Genomic DNA, 25,139 nt, shown 5'->3' with positions numbered 1-25,139 from the left:
TGCCCGGCAGGCAGGCAGGTGCCGACTGATAAAACTAACATGCATGTAATGAAACATGTATGGTTTCAGGTGCAGCCTGCTTGCTGTATATATGAGTGCAGTATTTGCACGCACTGCACTGAGCTGCTGTGGAGGCACATCCCTGCTTCACTCAGCGAATTGTTGTTTTGCATGTAAGCGTTAAAAAAAATGTTTTAATCAGTTAGTTTTAGAGCTGTTTAGTTGGTGGGATTTTTTTAAAATTTGGACAGAGATGTCTCTCCCGGTCTAACGGGGAACAAATCATGCAACACCACCTCCCCCTCTTCACGCTTGTTGCTGTGGGCATGTCAAACCGCAAAAGCTACAGCAGCAAGCAGCTTGCTAACGTTGAATAAATAAGGATCCTGTGATGTTCTCCGACAGTTTATGTGACGTTGCGCCTGGCAGCCCCTTCTTTTTTGTTTGTACCTGTAATATTTGAAGTAAGGGACATGCAAAAAAAGAAGGGATGCTTAATCATCGTCTCCTCTGCATCCTGTCGGGGTTCTTATGATACATCGTGATTTCATCTCAATGCAGAAAAGTAAATAATGTGGAAGTTTGAGATTATGATTGCCTGCAACAATTACATAAGACCAGGCTGTATGTTTCTGGGGCCTGAACATCGTGCGTCGTTCTTACATTCGAAGCTTGGCTACTTCTTGAGTTTTTTGGTTGTTTTGGCTTTGAGCAAAGACGCACGTAAACTCCTCTGTTTATTTCAGTCGTGGATCAGTTATCATGAGCGTTTCTCTCCAGCCATCTGCTGCTTTATAGATCCTTTCAGCTCCTTGTTTTCATTTTCCAGCCAGTGACTTCACTTCTTTGGTTCGCGCCTGAGACGGCTGTTTTAATGAGAAAAAAAACTAACAAAAAAAACAAACAAACCTAAAAAAGCGCTCTGAAAAAAACGAATGTATGCTACCGGCTCATCACCAAACAGCAGAAAAACAAAGCATGCGAAGAGAATTTAACTGCTGATGAGCCCAATATTTTCCTAAATAGCCGATTTAAATTCAACCAGAGGGAGAATGAAAATCGGACCACGAACGAATGCAGATGTGGCTCCATAACCGCATGATGTGTAAATAAGCATCTGCTTGCTAACAGGTTCAACATATAAACTCAAAAGATATTATAATATGTTAATGTCCACAATAATTTTCAAGAAGATTCCGGTTTAATAACTTGGGAGTGACATTTGTATTTTTTAGCCATCATTCCTTAGTACTTCTACACAAGGTAAATGCCGATTGAACCTCTCAGGGATATATTCCAGCATTTCAAGGGTGCTCACCTCTGGTTTTACCTCCAAGTGAAGTGCTTCAGATAAAATGACTAAAACGTCGGACTGTTTGAAACCTTTGTGATTATCTGACCGCAATTTCGCCGTGTTCCCAAATTCAAGCAATTTCAGAGAGTGCAGTGATATAATGGCCGATGGAAACGATAGCCAAAACTACTACAATAATACCCAAGTTGTAATAAACCAGGATTATCCTTTAAAGCTGTCAGCTGCTGCGGAGTAAAAAAAAAAAATGCTCGTAAATTATCGCCATCCTCGTTCAAGTTATTATCAAAAGTGATTTGGGGTTTAAATCCCGAAATCTCCTCCCCCCCAGCCTGCCGTGATACCTTCCCACTACCCTCCCCGAGCTCCTGACTTCATTTAATCAAAAGGAATGATTTCTCACAGAGATTAACAGAACACCATTTTCTCTCTCGCTCGCTGTCGTTCGGCCGTACTGTAGCGGTATTAGCGTGCCCGTCACGTGCGGCAGCCACAGTGTGCGTGGGAGTATGTGAATGTGACATCAAACTTGCGAGCAGAGGCGAGGGTTCTTTTATCAATGAATGCTAAAACACACACACACACACACACGGGCATGTGCACCACATGTGCATACATCGAGTCGGCTCCTTGAATCTTAATACACGGCGGCTTCCCATTACTGACTGATTACCAGTCTATCAGTGCCTGTGTATGACAGTGAATAAGCAACGGCCGTCTAGTTATTGATCCGCAGACGGAGAGACTGAACCTCAGAGCTGAGTGCATCAGAATCCCCATCACACGTCCGCTGCAACCTTAATAGACATTTTCAGCAACATCCAAGCCGTGATGTAATGAAAGAAAAAAGGAAAGTCCCCGCATTAAACTAATATGTGGCGAGATGGATGACTGTTGCTCCGTGGTTTAGCTGGTGGGAGTAATAGCTGGTGTGGGGGCACTCACTGGGTCTGATTCCCGCAAGGCTCCCATAAATAGTCAATGTGCATCGATTGCAAATGGCTTCGGATGAAAACCCTGGCTAAACGGCCGTGGTACCATTATATTAGTGAAATGACAAACAGCAAAACAGATATCATGAAGCGTGAAAGCATTTCTGATTGATTGTTTCAGCCCTACAAGAGGTTGAGGCTTTGTGTGTGCCTTGCATGTGTGTTTGTATATTAATGTGTGCTCTCTCTCTCTCTCTCTCTCTCGCTCTCTCTATTGAATGACAGGATTGTTATCGGCCGAGTGTGTATTTAACATTCAGTGTGGATCGGCTCGATGCAAAGCCATGCAGACTGTTTGGCCGATCCCACTACGACTCTCATTAATGCCATTAATTTGCTGGAGCACACACACACCTGGGTCCTCTGGTCTATCTCAGGAACCTGAGGGACGACAACAGAATGTGTACACTATGGATAGGGCTCAGATGTGACTCTGTTTATATACGAAGGGAACCACTCCTAGGAATGGCTGGTGGCTATTTTGGGAACTCGTGCCAATAGTGAGATGAGACGATTGATAGCATTTTCATTTCTGTCTCCTAAATATGAGGCTATAACCAGCATGTGGTTAGCTTAGTTTGGCACTAAGACTGGATAAAAGGGGGAAACAGCAAGTGCGGATAGCAAAATCTATCTACCAACACCTCGAAGGCTGTAATCACTAGAGACTTGTATGAACAGGAGCTCAGATTTAATTAATGGGAACAGTGGTGCCACTCCATGCTTGCACCGAAAAGTTATAACATATTTCAACTTCTAAAGCCTAAAAAAAATGAGCTCGTGGCGCAAGAGAGGCGTGCACACCTGGCACCAGTAGCTATGCAGAATGTGGACCACCTGCCTTTGAGTTAGTTTGCGTCAGTGGGTTGACAGACATGTCTGCCCGTGGGTGTGCGTGCGTGTGTCTTACCTGAACTTCCCGTGCATGGTAGGCTATGATGAGGCCCAGCAGGATGACTGTGGACAGACTGATCAGACACTTCAGGGCCAGAGAGTACATGGAGCTCTGTGGAGACAAAATCGACACACGCGCCCTTAGAAACACGCAGCACAAACACGACACACACTTCGCATCATCTCTGCGACAAACGGTTGTTTTGATAATCATCCTCGAGAGATCACAAACTCTTAAAACTGAGACAATAAACCACATCTGGTCCGGCTCAATTCGGAGCGAGTCCCAGATGTCACACTGTGTCCTCTGTCACTCCTCCTCTGCTAAAAATGGCATGTGTACCGTAGTGGCACCACCTCAGCATGGACAATGAGAACAAACACGAGCAAACAGACTCTCAAACGACGAGCAGAGGCAGAACGGTAGTATTCAAGCCGTCAATATCTCTCTGCAGCTGAGCTTTAAATCCTCTGCTTGTCTGGTTTCACAGGGCTTATAATCAATGCACTGGGCAACTTCCGATCAATACAACTCATAGCACTTCAGTGGCTCCTTTAACCCCCTCCACCTCCTACACTCAAGAGCACAGCAACATTTACTGGGGTTGATATGCACCTGCACACACAGTATAGACATACGTGCAATCGGCTCATCCACACAAGGAACACACGGCAGCGTACTCGTCGTTCACATTAAGATAAACAGATCAGACGGAAGATCAAAAGGAGGAAACACATTAGACTGTTGTTGAGTTTTTGTGTTCCCATTAGAGTATATTTACATTTTTTTTTTTTTTTTTTTTTACAACAGCATGTTTGATCCTAAATGTGCTGTCGTGATGAATAAATCAATTCAGGTGTCAGAAGCCCGAGCAGCAGGTATCACAACTTAAAAAAATAGATGTTAAAACTGAGTGATGTGTCCGCGAGAACACAGCGTATTTCACGACTTTGTTTACTACTAACAACAACAAAAAGATCCAGTGGAGGAAATGTTACTCCACTTCATCATCATCTTCTTTTTTTTTTTGCTTTCACCTCATCCATAACTGTCATGCATCAGGAAACCTTGTTAGCCATGCTGGTGGCGGTCGGTCCGTCCCCCACTTTGGTTCAAATCTTCAAGCGTTGTGATCAATCGTCATGAAATAATTGTAGCTAATCAACTGAAGTATTCGATAGTTGGAACTATTTCAGGTGTCAATCACCAACAGATCCTGCATATACAGGATGAGGCTGGTGCTATTCTTATTTTTGAATAAACCTAATAATAAATTAACAACAACAACACATCTCGTTATATTTTCCTCCTTCTGTGACGTGTTTACTGAAGAGGAAAATACCAATGACATTTATTTGATTCACAAATATGTAGTTCATTATAGTTAGGGGATCTCTCAGATGGCAGGTCGCCGTAGTTTTGAGCCAACATTACTCAGACAGGAACAAAGAACAATTTGTTGGGAACTATTTTCAGCAGTGGATTAACACGCCTCTTGTGCTGTGATGAGTATTTCCAGCAGGATGGTGCGCGATGGAACGCAGAGCAACACTGCGGCTCGCTGATTGTTGTTAATAATATAATACACAACATGTATAATATACATCAGGCTTTAATGATTAGTAGGATCGTCAGTTTTGGCTTTTCACAGGATTTGCTGACTATAAGAAAAAAATGTAATATCCACAAGCTTTTCCTTTCAATTCTGATTTACATTTTTAAAAAATGCTCAACCATTAGATTAAACTACGTTGCTCTCACTTTGTCTACCCTATCTGTGAGCGTGACTGAGGGCTCAACTGATATTGGCTTTTGTCAGTGTAGTTTTCAAGGTATTTTGGCGTCAATATTCTGTTTGAAAAGCTCATCCAGCTTGTGAAATATTCACAAAAAAAGATTATGCAGTCAGCAGCGAAATGTCAGGAATCAGCAGTCAAACAAAACATTTAGCTTGATTCTGGGCTTCGGTATCAAAACCTGCTGCGTTTAGTGCTTTCGGTTTTAAAAGCCGCACTCGCCCGCTGGATTGACTCATTTGTCTACATCAGCTCAAGGACCGTGTTTTGAATTGCAGAGTACAAAACCTTAAAAAAAAAAAAAAAAAAAGAGTGCATTAATTCTCCAAGGTCACATGACGAACACAGCAGCCCACTGTCCTCGTGAAGAGGAGCGCTTCAACTGCTGCCTCTCGGATCAGATATCTCTGCTGTTAAGTAGGACGCCATTGAGCATTCATCGCCAACCACTCTCTTAATTTGACTACGCGCTCCGAGTTTAGACACATATTACTCAGCCTTTCCTCCAAGACGTTATTAGGAAGAATCTATGTTGTGTTTCGGGTTCATGAATATATATTGCAAGTCAGCCTGCTGGAAAATAGTGTGTGTTAGTGTGTTACTGTGTCTGTTCAGCGTCTCTGTGGATGCTTCATGGACTTAATGGTATTAATTTGACGTCCCACAAACACTCTCACACACACACACACACACACACACACACACACACACACACACACAAAATCTTGTTTTGTTAATCCCCACTGCCACCCTCCTATGCTGAGTCTTCCTTTTCCACATAATTATCAAAATGAATATTGATTTAATATGAGATTCGGTGTCCGTCCTGCTATTTAACTCACACAGACATACAGACACACACACACACACACTCAGAAGGAGAGCGTGAAGTGAGTGTTGTTCATTTGTTCCTCATATCAGTGTGGTTATGGGCCACTGCACAACAATGGGAAAACACCATCTAGCCTCGGCCCTCCGCTGATTTCCTCCATCGGTTCGCCCAAAGCTCTAGTTGTCTTTTGGTCTTTATTTGCTCACACTCTCTGCTCCTGACTCCGTCTGCCTCTCTGCTGCCAAACATCTCATTTGTACTCGGAGGCAAACTAAGGCGCATAGGGAGCCAGCATTGTTGTGCTAATGGGAAAATGCAGAAATGGATTTCATAAGCGCATCTGTTTAGACACACAGGCAGCTTACTATATGTGATTTACTCGGAGTTCACCACCTCCCTCTGCTCTCTCACCGTGTTTACCTTCAGCCTGTCTGCTGGACGCTCAGGTTTGTTTTCAGTTCTGCCCGTCACACTGTCAGGAGCATTTTGTTTCTGCCTGTTTCTGCTTCACTTAGTCTGCCTGTACGGTGAATGACTCGCCTGTGACAAGACGTGTGCAAACACATGCTTGCCTTCTGTTCATTTTCACTTTTTTACACCGCCACTGCCGAGAATTCTCGATTCTAATTGGCTGGCTTTAATTCCTAGTAACTGGACACTTGTTTGCCGTTCTAAATGAATGGATCTGCATTAAACTTGAGATAAAGACAGCGGCAGTGAGGCTTGTTCATACTTCAGTAGGGACATGGACAGCTGCAAATAGCAGATGCATGCATGTTTCAATCTGTGGCACTTGAAAACAGGATGTGATCTCATGACAGCGAGCAGAAGACCTTCCTTTGTTCCACTGAACAGCAACAACTGAAAAGTTTGTACTTTCTGAAAGATCACGATGGTAACAGATCTCCTCACAGAGCCTCACTTATAAGCAAGTGTTCAGTTTTCTAGTACGCACACAGTATAGGTGCCAAGTCCGCTCGTCATACGTGACTTTGGGCTTGTTTTTCTGTAAAGTCGCTTATAAATATTGGTAGTCGCGGGTCGCAGGTTTTTTGGGCTTGTTCTTCCTCGATTCTCTTCCTATTGTATTGTATGTCATATTGGTTTGTCCTGGAACTGAAAAAAAAAGGATCATAACATATGTAAACAATAATAAATGCAATGATATAATGCAATACATTTCTGGATTTAGGGTGATATTCATGTGTGAGTGCGAAGTGTAATGATTTCTCTTTTTTTTTTTCAACCATGACCAGAGAAGTCGCTTGTTTTGGGATTGTTTTCATAGGCCCGCTTGCTTGTTTCTCTCGAAAGATCTGGCAACACTGGTACACAGTTGGAGTGTTACTAGTGTTTACATGTGGACTTCTGCGGACATGGGCAGATGGATGTAACACACATCAAGTGGGTTTAAGATGAAAACCTTTGAAATTGTGAGATTTAATAAAGTTTGTCATTTTGGAATACACGCTTAAAATCAGTTTATTTCCAAGAGGAGGAGAAGAGGATCGGTAACACGCTCTCTCATGTTCATCCATTAAGTATGGAGGCAGAGCGAGCAGCCAATCAGCTTAGCTCAGCATAAAGACTGGAAGCAAGTGGAAACAACTAGTCTGCTTCTTCTGTGTTCAAAAATAAACTTTCCAACACCCCTAAAGCTCAATAACTAATCTAAAGTTTATGGTTCACAAGAGGGTTATGTAAAACTAACAAACTGTTTCTGGGGGCGTTACATGTTGTAACCACTTACCGAAGAGAACAACAGGCGATCAGAGCACCTCCCTCAAATCTTCTCATCAATGCAGCTCTGTCAACATGCACACTAACATTACTCTACTTTTCTGAATATGACAATATATCACATAGTTATACCAGTCACATTTCATTTGGATATTCCGAAATAAGCATTTTCTGATCAGGACATGTGGCACCCAAGAAGAGGCCTCGCACCTGGTCAGTCACCTTTTCAAAAAGTCGGCGAAAGAGTCAAAGAGGGAAAGCTGTTCTTTGTTCATCAGAGAATGCACGGAAGCATGTAAACGGGAACATTCAAGGCACATCCATTCTGTGTTAGCCACAAACCGTGGAGAATGAATAACTGGAATTTCTAACTTCGATACGTTACACTGAAAAATATTGATATTCAATTTTTCGATACGGCAGAAAAAAAAAGACGTCTCCCGTCATCACTGGTATCTGCAGCACCTGTGCTCTTCCCACTGTGATGAGTCAAAATGTCTGCTGTGAAAACGGCTTCATGACAAACTGTTGTTCATCAAGAAACATGAATAAAAACATGCAACTCCATTTGTTGCCGTTACATGTCTGTGTGTGTACAGATTGCTCAAACAATGTACAGCGTGTTAGCTGGTGAACTTTAGCTGTGCTCGTAGGTGTTTTTGTTCAATTTGGACAGAACCAGGCTGCACGCTCACAACCAGAAAAAAAAGAGACAAGACTTGAAGCAGTGGCCGCTTGAAGTCGGAGGCCTGTGTACAACCATAAAAGTGGGTTGTTGTTTGTAGAACCTGACGGATTTCAGACTATTGACATCTATGGTATAAGTTTTAATCCGTGTCTGTGCGTAATGTGTAACTTGTGTGTGTGAGTGTTTCTTTTCCTGTTTCTTTTTGTCCAGCTGTGCATAAGTGAGTGATTAGTGTGTACTGATCAATGGCCTGGTGGATGGCATGCAGTGATAATGAGCTTTTTGAGCATCTTGAGTTCAATCTGTTGGCAGACACACACACACTCTCTCACACACATGCACACTAAGCAAGGTAGTACCTTAATGAGGCTTTTTCCCCAATTGTCCCCACCTCACCCTTGTTTACACAGATGTGAGCGCAAATATGCGTCGCTTGACGACACGTTACTCTCGTAGTGATAAGTCGCTCGCTACATGTGCTGGTAATGCATACGAATCTGTGTATACTCTCCCTGTCAGAGCGGTGCCTCGTTGCAATCAGTCTCCAGGGAAACAGGCAGTAGACAGAGGAGCGATGTCACCTTAACAGGATAAACACACACACACACACACACACACACACACACACACACACACACACACACACACACACACACACACACACACGACTGCATGTAGACACACGCCATTACGGACCTACACACTCAATTAAATCCAGACAAAGGGAGATGTGAATGCACACACGCACACACACACACACACACACACACACACACACACACACACACACACACACAAACACATGAGCAGGTGCATCCATAAGGAGCTGAATAAACAGACCTAAAGACCCTCCATAGGTGTGTATCCATAGAGGAGACAACTCAGTGACGTGAATGTTGACGCTCCCCCATGATGCAAGTTCTAACACACACACCCATGTGTACCAACGCACTCACACCTTCAGAGAGAGGTAGCCTAGCCTTGTTACACTGAAAGAAATGAGCATATTTGTACCTGTTAGTAGCAAGACCTGTGGGACCGAGCGTCCCTTAGAAGCCTGTGATCTAGAAGATGAAGGGAGTGTGGAGGAAAAGAGAGGAGGAGGAGGAGGAAGAGGAGGAGGAGGAGGAGGAGGAGGAAGTGGAGGGGGGAGAGCGGCGCAGAAATGCTGAGATTGCTGATAGCTCTTTTAGAGAATATGCTGGCAGTTGGTGAGTTTAATTCCCCCGATGAGCTGCACGGACTGTCTGAAAGGCGGCACACAGCCGCCGTTAAGTGGCCTCGCAGAGAAAGGTCTGTAAAGGTCTCCCAGTAAATGTCTGTGAGAAATGTCATCGATAAGGGAGCGAGGGAGGGGGCGGAGGAAGAGGCTGAGGTAGCGCAGGGGGAATGTGGGAGATGTTGTAAGCCTGCTGAGATGGCAATGACCCCCTTGGGGAAATGGAGACGTATTTAAGAAAGGATCATAAACACTCCCTGTCAGTGAGAAGAAGAAAAGGAAGGAAGACAGGAAAGGGTGACTGGAAACACTGCTGCTAATCAGCGAAATCATCTGTGCATGCGCTGAAAAAATTGGACAGTGAGTGGGTACATGCCTCTGACACGCGCACACACACACACACACAGCACCCATCTGGATGTCGAGGTGTCATGTGTGTGTATTGACAGTGTGACAGGTGATGCTGACAGCAGCTGTGCGTTCCCTCAGAATAGCCACGTTCCATTGCAGGCCTGAACCGCGGCATGGAGCCGGGGCCCCGAGGAGCCACACGGGCCTTTGTGAAATGATCTATTGATCTGACAGTGACAGGCCACATGCTGAGGTCCCAGGTGTCCGAGGGCCTCAGTTATTCTCAGATAGAGACACATGTCAGACAGGGAGCCCCGTCCCTTTTAACCTGTTCCTAATAAAATCAATAATAGAAGCTCATGAAAGGGTTTTTAAGAGGCATCGCGTTCATCCTGCAGGTATAATTTTAAGTGTCAAGGTCCTCCTGGGTCAGCAGCAAAACTGGTGACACCGATCATGAAAAGAGTTAAAAATACAGTGTGACACCATGCAGAGGTACAGTACAGAGCCCTCTGACAGCGTCTGAAGTTATGATAGCAATTGCTTTTGTCTCGGATGCTTTTTGTGGGGAAAGCTCACAATTCTTGCCTGAGAGCAAATTAAATTATTTCACATTCATGAATTATTTCATCATCTAATATTCTCTCTGCATAATCCGTCTTGGCTCAACAACTGTGATTGGACACATTTACAGTATAGGAATTCACTGCTACTGCCTACAGCACTGAATACCGAGAGTAGAAGAAGTGTCTGGATTCTTTAATTAAGGAAAAATGGCCAACACCACAAATATATGAAAACACTCTTTTACAAGTTAAACCCTTAGTTTAAGTAAATGTGCATACGTATTATCAGCAAAATGAACTTAGTTAACAAAGTTAAAGTGCCTGTGTGCTGTGAGTGATACATTATTGCATATAACGTTAACCAATTGTTAACAATGATGCTGATAAAGTTTTTTTTTTTTTACTGCAACAATTTAGTAATAATTTGTAGAAATTAATTTTATTTATTTATTTTTGCTCCTATTTATAATACCAGAAGATGGCGCAGTTTATAGGAGGTGATGGGGGGTCTTACAATCCTGTGTGGGATGGGAAAGACATTATGACACAGAAAAAAATTAAACTGAAAACAGAAACTGTTGTGACTGTTTGAGGTGGAATTAATTTTAGCAACTTAATATAGAGTGAGTGACTTTTTCTTTGTTAAAAATAACAGTTACATAGCTCTGTATTCTAGCAGTAATCAATGTTACAGATTGATTAGTCATTAACCCATGAACCCTCCTGTTCATGCAGCAAAAGAGAAAATACACTTTCTGGTATCCCTGCCCACTTTAACCAATCAGGATGGAGAACGTCATGAAGAGGCGGTCCTATCTGCTCGTGAATGTGCAGAGAGCAGGATCCGATTATTGTCCGCGTTCATGTGGTGACGTAAGAACTGTGAAATGGACAGGAACACTAACAACAGCTTTAAAAGTCAACAACAACATTGGTTGACTGTTTGGGGTTTAATTCAGAAAGCCTGTTCAACTCTTAATGTGAAATGTAACTTGTAGCTATAGCTATAAAAAGTTGAATATTTACACGTGGAACAAAGTAAAACAGAAGTCTGTGCTTGAAGTTGCATGAATCTGCATGAAGTGCAGCGCTTAAGTAAACTTGCCTAGTTACTTCCCACATAAGAGTTCCTTTCCTGCATCAGGACTTACTGATCTCAAACGTGGCCCTGATCAGGCACTTTGCCTTGAACTCGACTGAATAAACAGCTTGATCACCGAATGACAGATGAAATGATACAGTGAATGGAAAATCTCATCCGTAGTTTGTGCTGACAAATCTGTTTGTGCACACACGCTTACTCACTTTACCCACAGTCACGAACACCATGTCCTTCTCTGTTAACCTCTCTCCCTTTATCCTTCCGAACACACACACACACACACACACCCTGTTTAGTTCCATTCTTATTCTTCATCTCTATTTTGGGAGCAACATAGAGCAGCTGGTTTGGTTGAGAAGCGATTGTCAAAGACATACCGGTAGTCTTACGGTGCCATTAACAGGACATTATATATATATATATATATATATATATATATATATATATATATATATATATATATATATATATATATATATATATATATATATATATATATATATATATATATATATATACACATGTATAAATATACATATATATATATATATACATGTATAAACACACAGCCATTGATGTAGATTTTCAATAATGACAAATGATCCGTGCATATCACATTACCCCACACCACTTCTCAGGGATGGCTGCCAATACACCACACGTTAAAGGCAGCATCCATTTTCAGCGCGCGGGGTTTGTACGAAACGTGTGTGAGGGGATGGATCGTGCATGTATGTGTGGGTGAGCGATTATCAATAATCAATAGAGGAAATCATTCACGGCTTCCCCCCCAGACTAGTTTAAAGCACTGCACTTCTCCCTCCACCGTCCTTCTCTCTTTCATCCACACGATCTATATCCATTTTTCACAACAACCAGTGGCTTCTTTCCACCTCAATTATCTAAGTGAGGTCTTCCACTGTCTGATGGAACTCCAGTGTCTGTTGGAGTCAAACCAAATCTGCAACCATAAAAGCAAAGAAAAAAAATGTAATAGACCTTGGCAGCCGGTATGTAAAAGTGAATTTTGATCAGGCTTTGCTGAAAACCTGAAAGGACGTTTTGCACACTCTTGACTTCCTGCTCTTAACTAGATATCCTAATGAACATGGATTAGCCAGTAGATAGCACAATGGCTGCCCTGCTCATGTTCACAGCTGTCCATCAATCCGTATTGATAGGCAATTCGGCCCAATCCCGATGAGGACAGCACTGGTTGTAGCTTAAGAACCCAAATCAGGCTTTTCATTATCGTCTTTCCTTTTTCTCTCCTTCTAAAGCTCTTTCATTTCTCGCCCAGCCGCTTCTCTCTGTTCCGATCACTAGTTTGACGCCCACTGGACGGGCACGAGTGGAGAGAGAGAGGGAAAGTGAGGGGGACAAATGAAAGAAAGAAAGAAAGAAAGAAAGAAAGAAAGAAAGAAAGGAAAAGAAAAGCAGGATAAAGAGACACAGGCGTGGAGTTGAATCAGACAGAGAAAGAGAGCATTACCAGTGTCTGCCGTCTCCTTCAGGGAGGAGAATAGGTCGACAGAAGGGAAGAGGAGAGACGAGGAGGGACTGAGAAAGAGAGAGATTCGAGCCATGAATTTTCATTAAGAAAAAGGCACGGCCTCTAAAGCTGAGGTTTTCATAAAGTAATGAGTGGGAGACAGAGGCAAAAGAAAAAAAGGTGCCAGCCAGCAAAACAGAAGAGGCAGATTTCTCTGGCAATGACAGTAACAGAGAGAGAGAGAGAGAGAGAGAGAGAGAGAGAGAGAGAGAGAGAGAGAGAGAGAGAGAGAGAGAGAGAGAGGTATCAACTGGAGACCACAAACAGAGAGAAGCAGGGAGATGGAGACACACCCAGCTGGCCTATTCTAATAGGCTACCTGAAAATCTGCGAGCTCACATGATCCCATATCCTCCTTAACGCGATCAGTGATCCATATATGACAAGCTGCGTGAGTGGAAGTAATGTTTCCACCTTATTAGCCAAAGAAAGCCAACACTGTGTGACATGACGGAGAGACAGAAGGGATGGTTGCAAGGACAGAAGTATCAGGAAGGTGAGTGCAACATGCTCAGAGGCTCACTGGGACCCTGTGGCATGCGTGTGCGTGTATACACACAGGCACACACACACACACACACAAAAAAAACCCCACAACCAAAATAAACAGACAATAGCAGCCAGGGGCCAATTCAGCTTATTACACTCCCCATTACACAGACAAATGAGATCCTGGCCTCCTACTGATAATCTGCCCCCCATGTCCTCTGCATCGTTGTATTACATCACTGAGAAGCAGCAACTGTCAAGTGTGGTCATTACAGTGCACAACCCTCCAACAACATGAGCACGGTGCTGGTCACACTGAGTGGTTTGTGCCAATTACGAATTTGGTGATTAACCAGTGGGAGCTGACTAGTTACTGGCCACTGGCCCGACCAAGACAGCCAAAGCTGGGGCGTCCTGGAGACCAATTAACGGCCCTGGTTCGCTCCGGCCCAATATCTTTGATATGTCTTTTACTTGTCCTCTCACTTTGACTGCCTTCTAACAATAATAAAGGCGAACATAGTGAAGAGATGCTCAAAAATGGGCCAAAGGAAGATTCCAGCAAATTACCAACAACCATTATAGCAGCCTTGTTTGACACTGTGCACACCTTTAATGTAATGAGGTGACATTAAAGGGGCAATCTACCAATTTAGTATTGCACTTCAATAAAGTTGGGGGGCTTATGGGAGACGGATTAAAAACATCATGGTCTAAAACGTAGCAGCAGAGGCCGAGGTAACTCAGTAAGAGATCCACTGGATCCTAAATTTCCCATAATGCAACTCAAGTGTGTTAGTGTGTTATTCGTACTATGTCTTTCAAACGCCATGTCATCCGTTGGTGATGCAGGATTTTATCTATAAAGTCTCTAAGCCCAAGCAAAGATGACCCTGATGACATCACGCTGACATCATCTCTATGAGGCAAACACAACTGTAGTCGCACTAACCACGACTACTGAACTGATCTTCTGTGTGTGAGACCAGTGAAGCCTTTCCCCTCACCTTGGTGTACACGCCCCACGACAGCTCCGTCTCAATCACCATGACAACGATGCCAAACATCCCGAAGATGAGAGCATAGTCACTCAGCCGCTTTCTCTTCTCGAACAGCGCCCTGCGATGCCCCAGTTTGTAACCAATGTTTTGGTTCTTCCGTTTGGAGGCCTTGGAGGTGCTGCCCCTGGCCCCGGTGCCCACCGCCCCGACCCCACCCTGCCTGCTGCCTGTGCCTGGCTGCGCCCGCCTGCTCTCCACCAACGCGTGGTTCTGGTGGTAGATGGACATCTGGTTGGATGTGGAGTCGGTGATGTCATACCCTGCTCTGGGGTATGGCGAGTCTTCTTTGGATGAAATCACAATCTCCGGAGGGCTCTGGATTGGGGGTTGATTGGTAGAAGAGTGGGCCACCGAGGAGGTAGGAGGGGCTTCTCGCTGTCGGTCATGCCCCCCAGCGGTCGTCGCCCCGGCAACAGCTGAAACACCGGCCTCTTTGGTTTCGCTGCTGCTGTCTGATTCAATGAGGTTTCTGCGGGAGGCGCTGAGGCGGCTCAGGGGCTTCATGACCCCGCCTGTGTACTTACAGGAGCTCATGGCGATCTCCGTGAAGGGGTTACTGTCCCTGCGGTGGACCAGCGGGCTGGCCTGTCTGTGTTTGCAGCCCCTCTCTCTCTCCCTGTCCCTCTCGCGCTCTCTGTCCCTCTCCCGATCCATGGAGGGCGAGTGGGAGGAGTAAAAGAGGGCGTTGTAGACAGGGGAGTTGTCCCCACTCAGGCTGTGCTGTGAGCCCAGGCAGGAGGATAGTGGGGTGCTGGTGGGGTGCAGGGCGTTGGGGATGGGTGGGGGCAGAGGCTGGGCTCCGGAGGTTGACAGGGGCAACTTGGGGAGCGATGCTGGAGGCAGGTTGGGCGTGGCGGGTGACGGGGACGGGGTGCTGCCATTTAGGCGGTCGAGGCTTGATCCTCCCATGTGGTTGGAGTGGTTCGATCCTGCCTGGTTGCCAGCGGCGGAGGGATGGGATATACTGCCCAGGGGAAGGAGGAAGCGCTGGTCCTCATCCTCGCTCCCTCCTAGCAGAGCCAAGCTCAGAGAGGGGGGTGGCTCCATGGTCACGGATGTGGCCAGGCACCTGTCTACGGGCAAACACAAAACAAGAGAAGAACTGTCAGGACAGAAGCGCAGGGGAGAATATTTATCATGACAGGACAGACAGAGAGAAAGAGAGAGACTGGGGCTGAGGAGAGGAGCTCTGTGATGGATAACGGTTACTTAAAAGATATGAAGGGAGAAAGACTGAACTCCAGAAGCTGAAGATGTGTGACAAAGAGGGGCAGCAGAGTGAAGAAAAGTAGCCATAATTGAGGAATATGCTCTTCCTTGAGTCGCATTTGAGTCAGCTGCCCAGTCAGCCCCTCTCAGCGGTCTCTCTCCGTCTCCCACTGTCCTCTCTCATTCTCTCACATCCCTCAATGCTTCCAGCCATCCAGTGCCACAAAACATCATCTGTGTTACATTGACGTTAGCCAGGAGGAGGGTGCAGATCCTCCATGGAAATGAGATCAGAGCTCAGAGACTAAGAGGAGGATAATCACTCCTCCATCAGTCAGCGCTGATAGCAAGGAGAAGTCCTGTGACTGCGCGTGCACCTCAGTCAAACACTAGTTGTCTGCATGTGGTTGCATTTTATTGATTCCAAAACAGTAACCTACTTTCAGTATGACATAACCAGACACCTTCACGCCCCCCCACCCTCCTCCCCGTCTGTTTCTCTACCTACCTCCTACCTCTTCTCTCTCAGTGCCTGTCCCCCAGGTTAGTTGGGTTGAATCACTGGCTGGATGAAAATAGACCACCGCACTTTTTCTTTTTCATGTTGTCACGGCCATCCCATCATCCTCTCCGGCTCGCCTTCCTCTCATACAGGTCCCTCCACAGGTCCTCCTCGCTTTCGCCTCTACGAAATTGCGCGTCGCTTCCCGGTCTCTCCCCCCCCTCCCACCCCACCCCTCTCTCCTCTCCACACAGATGTCCCCCCCCCCCACCCACCCCCCCGCCGACTCTTCGTCTGCGCTCACACTCGATACGATCACTTCGCGTCTTCCTCAATCACCGGCGCTCTCTCGACGGTGCCCATTCCACCGATCCCAGTCAGTCACAATCGACCGGAGGTGAGGAGGAATAAATCCATGCTGACTGGATTAAACAACAACAACAACAACCACAACAACAAAAAAACAAAAAACAAAAAAAATAATTTAAAAAATCGGTCAACCTGTGGCTGCCAGCACGTCAAAAAAAGAAGATGCGCAAGAAGAAGATGTAGGAGGAAAAAAAAACAAACACGCAAAGCTGGACGTGAAGGTAACAGTCCACAGATGAGCAGTGACGCCTGAGATTTAATATGTGACTCCACCGACTTCCACTCAATCTCTAGCTCACTGTCTCCCCGGATCCGTCTCTCACTCTCTCCTCCAACTTCTCTCCCTCTTTCTCCGCCTCCAGTGCTGCCCGTCCGCTCCCATTGGACGGAGTCAGAGAGGCGAAATACGCGCTGAAAAACAGGTGGCAGGGTTTGAAAGGAGGTACCCGCCGCACAAATGTCTAATCAATTGCACTCAGGTTATTATTATTATTATTATTATCGTCGTCATCATCATCATCATCTGCATTATAATTATTTGTTTTACTGCAGCCTCAGGTAACATCGTGTGTTGTTGCTGCCTCTGTAATCACAAAGTCGGCCAATCTGTTTGTGTATGGCACCTGTTACGCCCACAGAGGGAGGCTGGAAATCAATGAAGCACACATGCATTGAGGGGATTATTATATATGTGTATATGTATATAAAACGTGTTGCCCTTATAAAATAATGTGTAGAACAAAACTATGCTGCGCTAAAATGAAATTAAGAAAAAACAAAAAACAAACAAACAAACAAAAAAACAAAACAAAACAGCAACACATGGTGTGGAGGAGGGTGTGGAGGCAGGAGCGTCTCCGTGCGCACTTATCTCATTTCTTGATTAAACCGGGTAATTCAGACAAAAAACAAAAAACCTCTGGATCATTGATGGTGTATACTGTAAAAACAAAAATATAAAAAAATAGGGCGTATATCAGCCTCTGACCATGATTATTTATTTCCTTATCTCTCTTCCTTATCCTTATCGTGTTGATCTGATGCACACACTACATGGATAAATAAAAAGTCACAGTTGAACGTCATCTGAATAATTAATACCTGAAGCACAATACTTAACCAAAACCAGTCTGACGCTGGTGATTAACAGGATAATAAAAGGATGATGTGCGCATTTACCGTCAGGGAATCCCCCGATTCTACCCCCAGCTGACTAATCAATGTATGATTCCAGCTCCACAGCGTCTATACAGCATAATCCCACATAATTAGACTTTTCCACCTGGCCTAATTGGTTTAGTATTGTGGCTCCCTGTGTGCGTTATGTGCGCCCTTTAATCGGATGAGCGCAGACGCGGAATTATGTGGGAGCGGATTAGACCGTTTCCTTATAACAGGTCAGCTTCTGTGATTATGCAACCTGACAGACATAAATAAGGCAAAAAGTCCTCAATGATTCCTAGTATTCGTACAAACAGCGGCCATATGCTGGCGCCTCACTCAGACGGTAAATGCGCAAGGAGGACAGACCGTGGGGCGGTAATGACGGAGGAGAGCCATATGTTTGTGCTGCCGGTGTCATGTTTATTTGTGTGATTTTGTCGTGTCCCCTTTGAATGTGATAGGGGATTATTTCCCCATGAGGAGGGAAAGTAAACACAGTAATGTGTTGTTCTGCCCCCTGGCTGAGTCGAGATGGGTCAGTGATGGAGGGTGACTGGCTCAACAAGCGGGAAATTCCTCACAGAAAGGCCCGGGGAAAGGTCAAAGGTCAGGGCAGCACAGATAAAAAGACATTCACTGTGGAGAACGGGACTGAAATAATGAGACAATGAGAGAAAGGACGACCGAATATGTATATTTAGGAGCTCATCATGTAGCCTACCTCTGATTTTTGCTTTAGACTGGTGCTGTGAGGATAATTCTAAGATGTCCAAGACAAGGTTAATAATAATAATAATAATAGTACAAATAATACATAATGAACAATAATGATGATGATAATAATAATCTGCGACAGTTTTGATTACAAGTTCATATAAATGATTAATGTGATTGTTAAAGCAAAAATATAAAAACTGATCAGGCTCCATCTTGATTAAATTGCCAGAATGTGTTTTTTGTTTTTTTTTACATTTATATAATTGTAAAAAAAAAAAAACAAAAAACGATCTGTGGTTCTCAACCTTTTTGAAAACAGGTTGCCAATATTGAAAAAAATATATACGTTTTTGTTGTGTGTGTGTGTGCATCCACATTTTGACTCACAAACAGACCCAGGGAAATCTATTTCAAGGATATCACTGATGCAATGTTAAACTGTTCACCAACCAAAAGCTCACTAAATATGTCTGTCGTATGTTCTATATATATTTTTTCCCACAGCCATCTGGCGACCCCTGGAAGTTAACTTGTGACCCAGTCAGCGGGTCCCGACCCCGAGGTTGAGAACCAGTGAAATAGATATCAGCATGTTTTTTTTTGTTCATGGCTTGAACTATGATTGGCCACCCCATTGTCCTAAAGAATGATTGGCTATCTGCCCAATGAGAGGCAGACCTTAGTTCGGTATTTTCAAATGTGCATTGTTTCATTTCGTATGTGTGATATATAAATTATATTTGTATGACACCACTCTGTTGTGATTAGTGGGAATATTTAGCTCTTAAAAGACCTGATTGTAAGTCACTTTGGATAAAAGTAAAGGACGGTAACAAACTGTAAGCGACTGTAATGTTGGTCATTAACATAGACATAAGAAATAGTAAATGAATGCTGTTCCAATGTGTGTATTTGGCCCCCCGCCCTAAAACAAATCTGGACACGCCCTGATATGGTTTTGATCTCACCTGCACAGTTGGTATAATCCTCCACCTTCTTTTTTCCCCCCTTCTTCTCTTCCTCTCCAATAAAAAGACTCATCTAAATTATGTAAAAGAATAATCATCTGGGCTGAACTTGTTCTGGCAGCAGTTTCTTCACAGCTGCTCTGCCAATAAAACACAGCAGAGAGAGAACGAGAGAGAAAAGGGGATTTGACAAACACAATACGATACAGTGAAGCGCAGAAAATGGAAAAGAAAAAAGAAAGGGGGTGTGGGGGTGTGGGGAGCTGCCAGAGAGCCAGGGGGGACATTAGGACTGACAGAAAATAGGAATGGTGGCAGGCCACACTGTATATCCTTCACAAGTCTTAATATTGTCGACAGAGGTTGGGGGGCAGCAGGGTAAGATGGAGAGTTCGGAGCAATGAGAGCAGAGGGGAGTGACAGGGGGGACGACTGATGGGCCCGCTGAATGAAAAGGTTAGTCCGCAGTCCTGCCCCGCAGCACACGTCAGACGCATGGCGCGAGAAATGTGTGAGCGAGAAAGTGAATAACAGAACACAACGAGGAATAATAAAGTGGGATGGCAGTTGCTATGCCGACGCTGTAGTATACAGATGAGTTCGTTCTCGCGCCACATGAGCCATCTCTCTATCTCATCTCCCTCTGAGTTTAAAGCCACATAAAAAAAAAAAAAAGAAGACTCGACTGCGAGAAATGATCCGGTATGAATCACGTAAAACTTCCTGTGACACAACAGGTGGGCGGATGGGTGGGCGAGGGAGGAGACGGAGGGAAGAGAGTAATGTGTCGGGGCGGAGAGAGGAGAAGGGACATGTAGAGGAAACGTGAGAACGTGGACAACGAGGGTGGAGGAGCGAAAAGAGAGAGGGATTGAATAGATCCTGCCCGCAAGGACCACATCGCATTAGATTAATGAAACGCAGGTTATTTTTTCACGCCGCCTCCTCTGAGCTGTCGAGTGCCCCCTCGAAAACACAAGGGGCGGGAAAAAGCACTGAAGTCCTTTACTTAAAAGGCATAATTTGATGTATTGGGAGATTATTCACATCCTTGCAGAAGATCGACACCAATCTCATCGCTCTGGAGCGAATATGAAGCGACGGGCAGCAGCCAGTAAGCTTAACTTAGCCAAAGACCGCGCAAGAACAGAAGCGCAAACAGCTAGCGACAAGATCTGCCAACCACACGTTTCAGGAAACAGTCCGGGACACAACCCTCCGTAGAGCAACAATATGTCATTTTTACGCTTCTTTTTTGTGTACATATTAAATATATGACACATAAATGTACTAACTGGCGATATTTAGAGGTGCTTGCGGGTGGATTTTGCTACCTGTCCTACATCAACAGGATCCAGCAAGCGTGTTTCTTCCTGTTTCCAGTCTTTGTGCTAAGCTAAGCTAGCTGTCGGCTGGTTGTGGCTTCCCATCTAACTCGTGGCTTAAGGCAAAAAGGGATCTACAGGATTTTCTACAAATTTCTCAAACCACTCTTTATAATAAAAGTAAAAATACAATATAGATATTTAAGTTTAATACAAATACAAATCTGTTAACAGAGACGATTTTGGTTCACATGGGAACTGTCGCTTTATACAGTTGTCTTACTTCACACAGATTCTTGTATCATCGTGTTGTCTGACAGGAGGGCACCGGACAACATCAGTGTAATTTGTGCTGGTCAATGTCAATGTCATCCATTAGCTCATTATTACTGGAGGAGTCTGGAATCTCCTCAGGGATCATCTTCATCTGTACGTTCAGACACCCAGAGTCTGCTCAAGGCCAGTGTGGAAGTAAGTATTTATCCCGCACCCACATTCAAAATTTCTACTCTCTTAAAAGTAGAAATGTAAATCTGAGAATGCCCCCTGGCTACATAGCCTTTGATTACATGTTATGATTGAATCAGTGGATTAAAATTGTTTTTTTAGATTTATATTCTTAGATTTACTTATATAAACGTGAAAGTATGAAGTATAAAATGACAACAAACAGGCAATAAATGAACAGTAAACACAACCAAAGGTACAACAAATTCTCACTAACATAAATATTAACATGTCCAAAAACAAATAGAAGTGAGAAGTAACATACTTCTCTGGTCCTGGCCCCGGTCCCATATACATGTGCAAAGAGACATTTATTAAATCTGTCACATACATACAACACAGTTGTATTACAGGGTTTTACAGATGCACAAGCCACTTTATGTAAGTGAAATGTAAAAGAAAGCATCTTAAATTGATCACATTCCAACAAATACTTATATGAGTACCGTAATTATACTGAAGTTCTTTGTAAAACGTATTGAATAATGTATGCTGGCTTCCAAAACCACACTGACGAAACTACGAGGTCACCTAATGCAGAAGAAAGGAAATGAAGAAGCGGAATTTTTCTCCCAATCAGACACCTGTTGTTGGACAGATTTATGACGAACGTCAGAGAAGTGCATTACTGCATGCCTCTCCTTAAGATAGGAAATCACTGGGCTGGCCCCACTGTATCAGACAGGCTCTAATCGTTGCCCTACGCTGGCTCCTCTGGATCTTAATGGCCCAGATTGCATTAGGGGACTGGAGGCAGTGCGGGCTAAAGCCACAGCCTAAAACCGCCAAGCTGTATGCAGATGGATCTGTGCACAGCAAACAGCACTCTGATCTGACTGCCTGAGAGAGACTAATCAAATACAGAGAGCAGGAGACTGGGGGGGTAAAAGATACAGAGGAGGGGGGGGGGTGGAGGTGGTGGAATGAGCGGTGGAGATCGCAGAATGCTGTGGGTAATGCGTCCGCTCTCCCATTAAAGTGGCGAGCAAGCAGCGCGGAACATCTCGCCTCCAAACAACTGTGCCCTTTTAATGAAAGGACTGACACACATGCAGGCGCACACACAAACACACACACACACACACACACACACACACACACACAAACGTATTGACACAGCTTTATTAAATGTCTGCCAGAAATTGTGCGAAACACCAAACAAAATGCTTACTGCTTCATGTCAGGTCTTGTTTTTGGAGATATAAAATATTACATGGGAGTAAAGCATCGTCGGCCCCGACTGACTGCAGGGGCCAGTCGGTTAATAGCGCCGCTACAAGTGCGTGCTGCTGTCACGCTGCTAATATTTGGAAGTGTTTGAAGAGTTCAGAGGCTAACTACAGTTTCACACTGTCAGCATGATAGCAAAGTGTATGCCGCCGTGGTGCTGATGTACTGGATGTGTGTTTGTGTCAGCTGTCTCCTGACTAAAAGTCACCAGTCAGCAGACTAGACACTGCCGGATTTCCACTCACACACACTTTTCCTGTCACTTTAACATCCAAGACCCTTTTTTTCCTCCCCATCTGTGGTTTGGGTTGATTTTGGTTGGCTTTAATGTTCTTTTTTTCCGGTTGGATACTGGACAGCAATTGTAGTCGTGGAGTCTCTGATCAGCTGCTCTTTCTTCATGCCCAAGGATGTCGAGTCACCGTTCCAGCCAGGCAAGGTGATTATCTTGGCTTTTGACGAAGCTAGCTATCGCAAGGCCAGGGACGATGGCAACAACGTATTCCCAGTTGCCACTCACGATCCAGGTGATGCCTGCGGCCAGTGCTGCTTCGCTCTCGACATTGCTCCTTGGGAAGCTTCTGGTCCTCTTGAATGACTTTGTGTCCAAGAGTGTTTTGATACGCTGTCCTGCAGTGTCCGCAGGTTCAGATGCAAAAACAGCCCAACTCAGGGATTCTGTGGAGACCTACCTCATTATCAGAGTTATTGTCACCTAGCTTCACCTAATTATCATAACCCTGGTGTTTTTTGCCCTTGCGGCTGAAAGAAACATATCTGTCTTCCTGGTGTTATTTTTAGTAGATTTGACGTTCAGTTTTAGTTGAGAATAAATTATGTACAAATTCACACTTAAATGTTTATAAATGACTAGACCTTTGTTATATATTGAACAATGTAGAGTTGTGCACTTATGTAACCCCAAATGTTTCCCACAGTGTTCAAACCCAGAGAAAAATTTGGTTTCATTTGGTCGCCTGTTGCTACTTCCAGGACAGGAAAGTCGGCAAACAAAACTAAACTTAACGTAAATGGAACTTTAAAACGTCGCCTGTGAACATTTGTGGTTTTTCTGGGTATTTACCACTAGCAAAACAAGCATAACCATGGGATCATTGAGGTGTGTGTGTTTGTGTGTCTGAATTCAGGTCAACTCTCGCTCAACTCAGCACTCACCAGAGACTTCGGTTCTCTCTTATTTCGCCTCCCCCTGCTGCTATTTGTCATGAATCTAGTGAGTGAACACAACACCAGATCCATTTGAAACCCTCAACAAATGTGAGACATGTGAAGTGATTCAGTGGATTCAGGCTACTTCTCCCCCCCGACCACTGATCAACTGCATAAAAGGTGTGGTTGCTCCACCTGTCAGCCAGCACCACCCTTTTCTTTCTGCCGATCAAAACGGCGGTGATAGTTCTGAGAAGCCGCGTCAAATTTAGTCCTGGTTTAATGCTGAGGCAGCGGGGAGTCAAGGTCTCGAACCTTTCGACAAAGGAACTGTAATACCGTGTGCTATGTGTCACCCTTGATTGAGGAGGCAATTGGCCAAGTATGCAGCTGTGCAGCTGTCCTGATACTAACATTTATACGTGTTAAAGGGGTTCAGGAGCTAATTACAGTTTCAAAGTGTCAGCGTGATAGTAAAGTGTATGCAGGGTTGGTGTCTGTGTGTGTCTGGGATTCTGCAGTTTCCCTGAGTCAGCTGTCTCTTATCTCTCAGCTAAGTGACACTGCCTGATTCCTGCCAGACTTTTTGTGACACTCTATTCCTTCAAAAAAAAAAAGAAAAAAAAGTGCGGTCGAAGATCAATGCCAGTTTTGCTTTGATTTAATGTAGTGTGCCTTCCTAGTGGTGACCAAATTATACTGCCACTTTTCTTCCCTGGTGCTGTTGTGCTGTACAGGGTCCAAATGTCCATTCAGTGGAGTCGTAATGGACACTAGCAGTGGTGAGTATATTATAACATACAGAGTGGCCACCATTACATTCAGCTACCGAATGTGAAAAGGGAAATAATACCAGCATCATAAATGTTGCCTATATGCCAAGCAAAAATCCAAATAGCTTACGTTCCAATTATCACTTGTAGAGAAAAAAAGCATCATGACATAAAAAAAAACATAAAAAAGAGGAGAAATTTATTTTTTCCCCGATGCAGAAAAAAGTGCAAAAACAAACACAAACCAGCTGCTCTGCGCTTGCATCATTACGTCTTTGTCAGCAATGAAGTTTTCCCTCATTACCAAACTTCTGCCTCCACATGAGCAACTTTTTTTTTTTTTAGCTGTGCAACCTGATAAGGGGACGTTGAAGAAACATGTTTATTGGCAAAATACAGCAGCTCTTCTCCCACATGAAATGAGGCCGTGGTTCGGATTTTGCCCACTTGTTATCGCTCCTTCAGGCCAGACTCGAGGTCCACTTGCTTGCTTGCTCTGGAGCTTTCTGATGAATCAAAAGTTTTCATCAACGATTTGCCAAATTGCAATTTAACTGTTGATTCTCTGTCTCTGTCAACACATATACATAATGTATATATTCATGGCACT

At 44.3% G+C, this 25,139-nt stretch overlaps 1 protein-coding gene across 2 annotated transcripts in view; it reads right to left on the bottom strand.

Moving 5' to 3' along the window:
• Positions 1-16,508, bottom strand: part of kcnn3 (potassium intermediate/small conductance calcium-activated channel, subfamily N, member 3) — a 47,728-nt gene extending 31,220 nt beyond the window's left edge. The window contains exons 1-3 of one of the 2 annotated variants that reach the window (XM_037074738.1): positions 16,313-16,508; positions 14,542-15,668; positions 3,215-3,310 (exon numbers count right to left, since the gene is read on the bottom strand). In XM_037074738.1, the coding sequence (XP_036930633.1) occupies positions 3,215-3,310; positions 14,542-15,642 (1,197 nt within the window). In that variant the 5' untranslated portion in view covers positions 15,643-15,668; positions 16,313-16,508. The remainder of the gene's footprint in view (positions 1-3,214; positions 3,311-14,541; positions 15,669-16,312) is intronic. The other variant, XM_037074740.1, reaches the window with a different exon arrangement.
• Positions 16,509-25,139: the final 8,631 nt, after the last annotated feature.

The sequence above is a fragment of the Acanthopagrus latus genome, chromosome 17, assembly GCF_904848185.1.
Source record: "Acanthopagrus latus isolate v.2019 chromosome 17, fAcaLat1.1, whole genome shotgun sequence".
NCBI classification, from domain to species: Eukaryota; Metazoa; Chordata; class Actinopteri; order Spariformes; family Sparidae; genus Acanthopagrus; species Acanthopagrus latus.
This window is presented reverse-complemented; position numbering and strand designations above follow the sequence as displayed.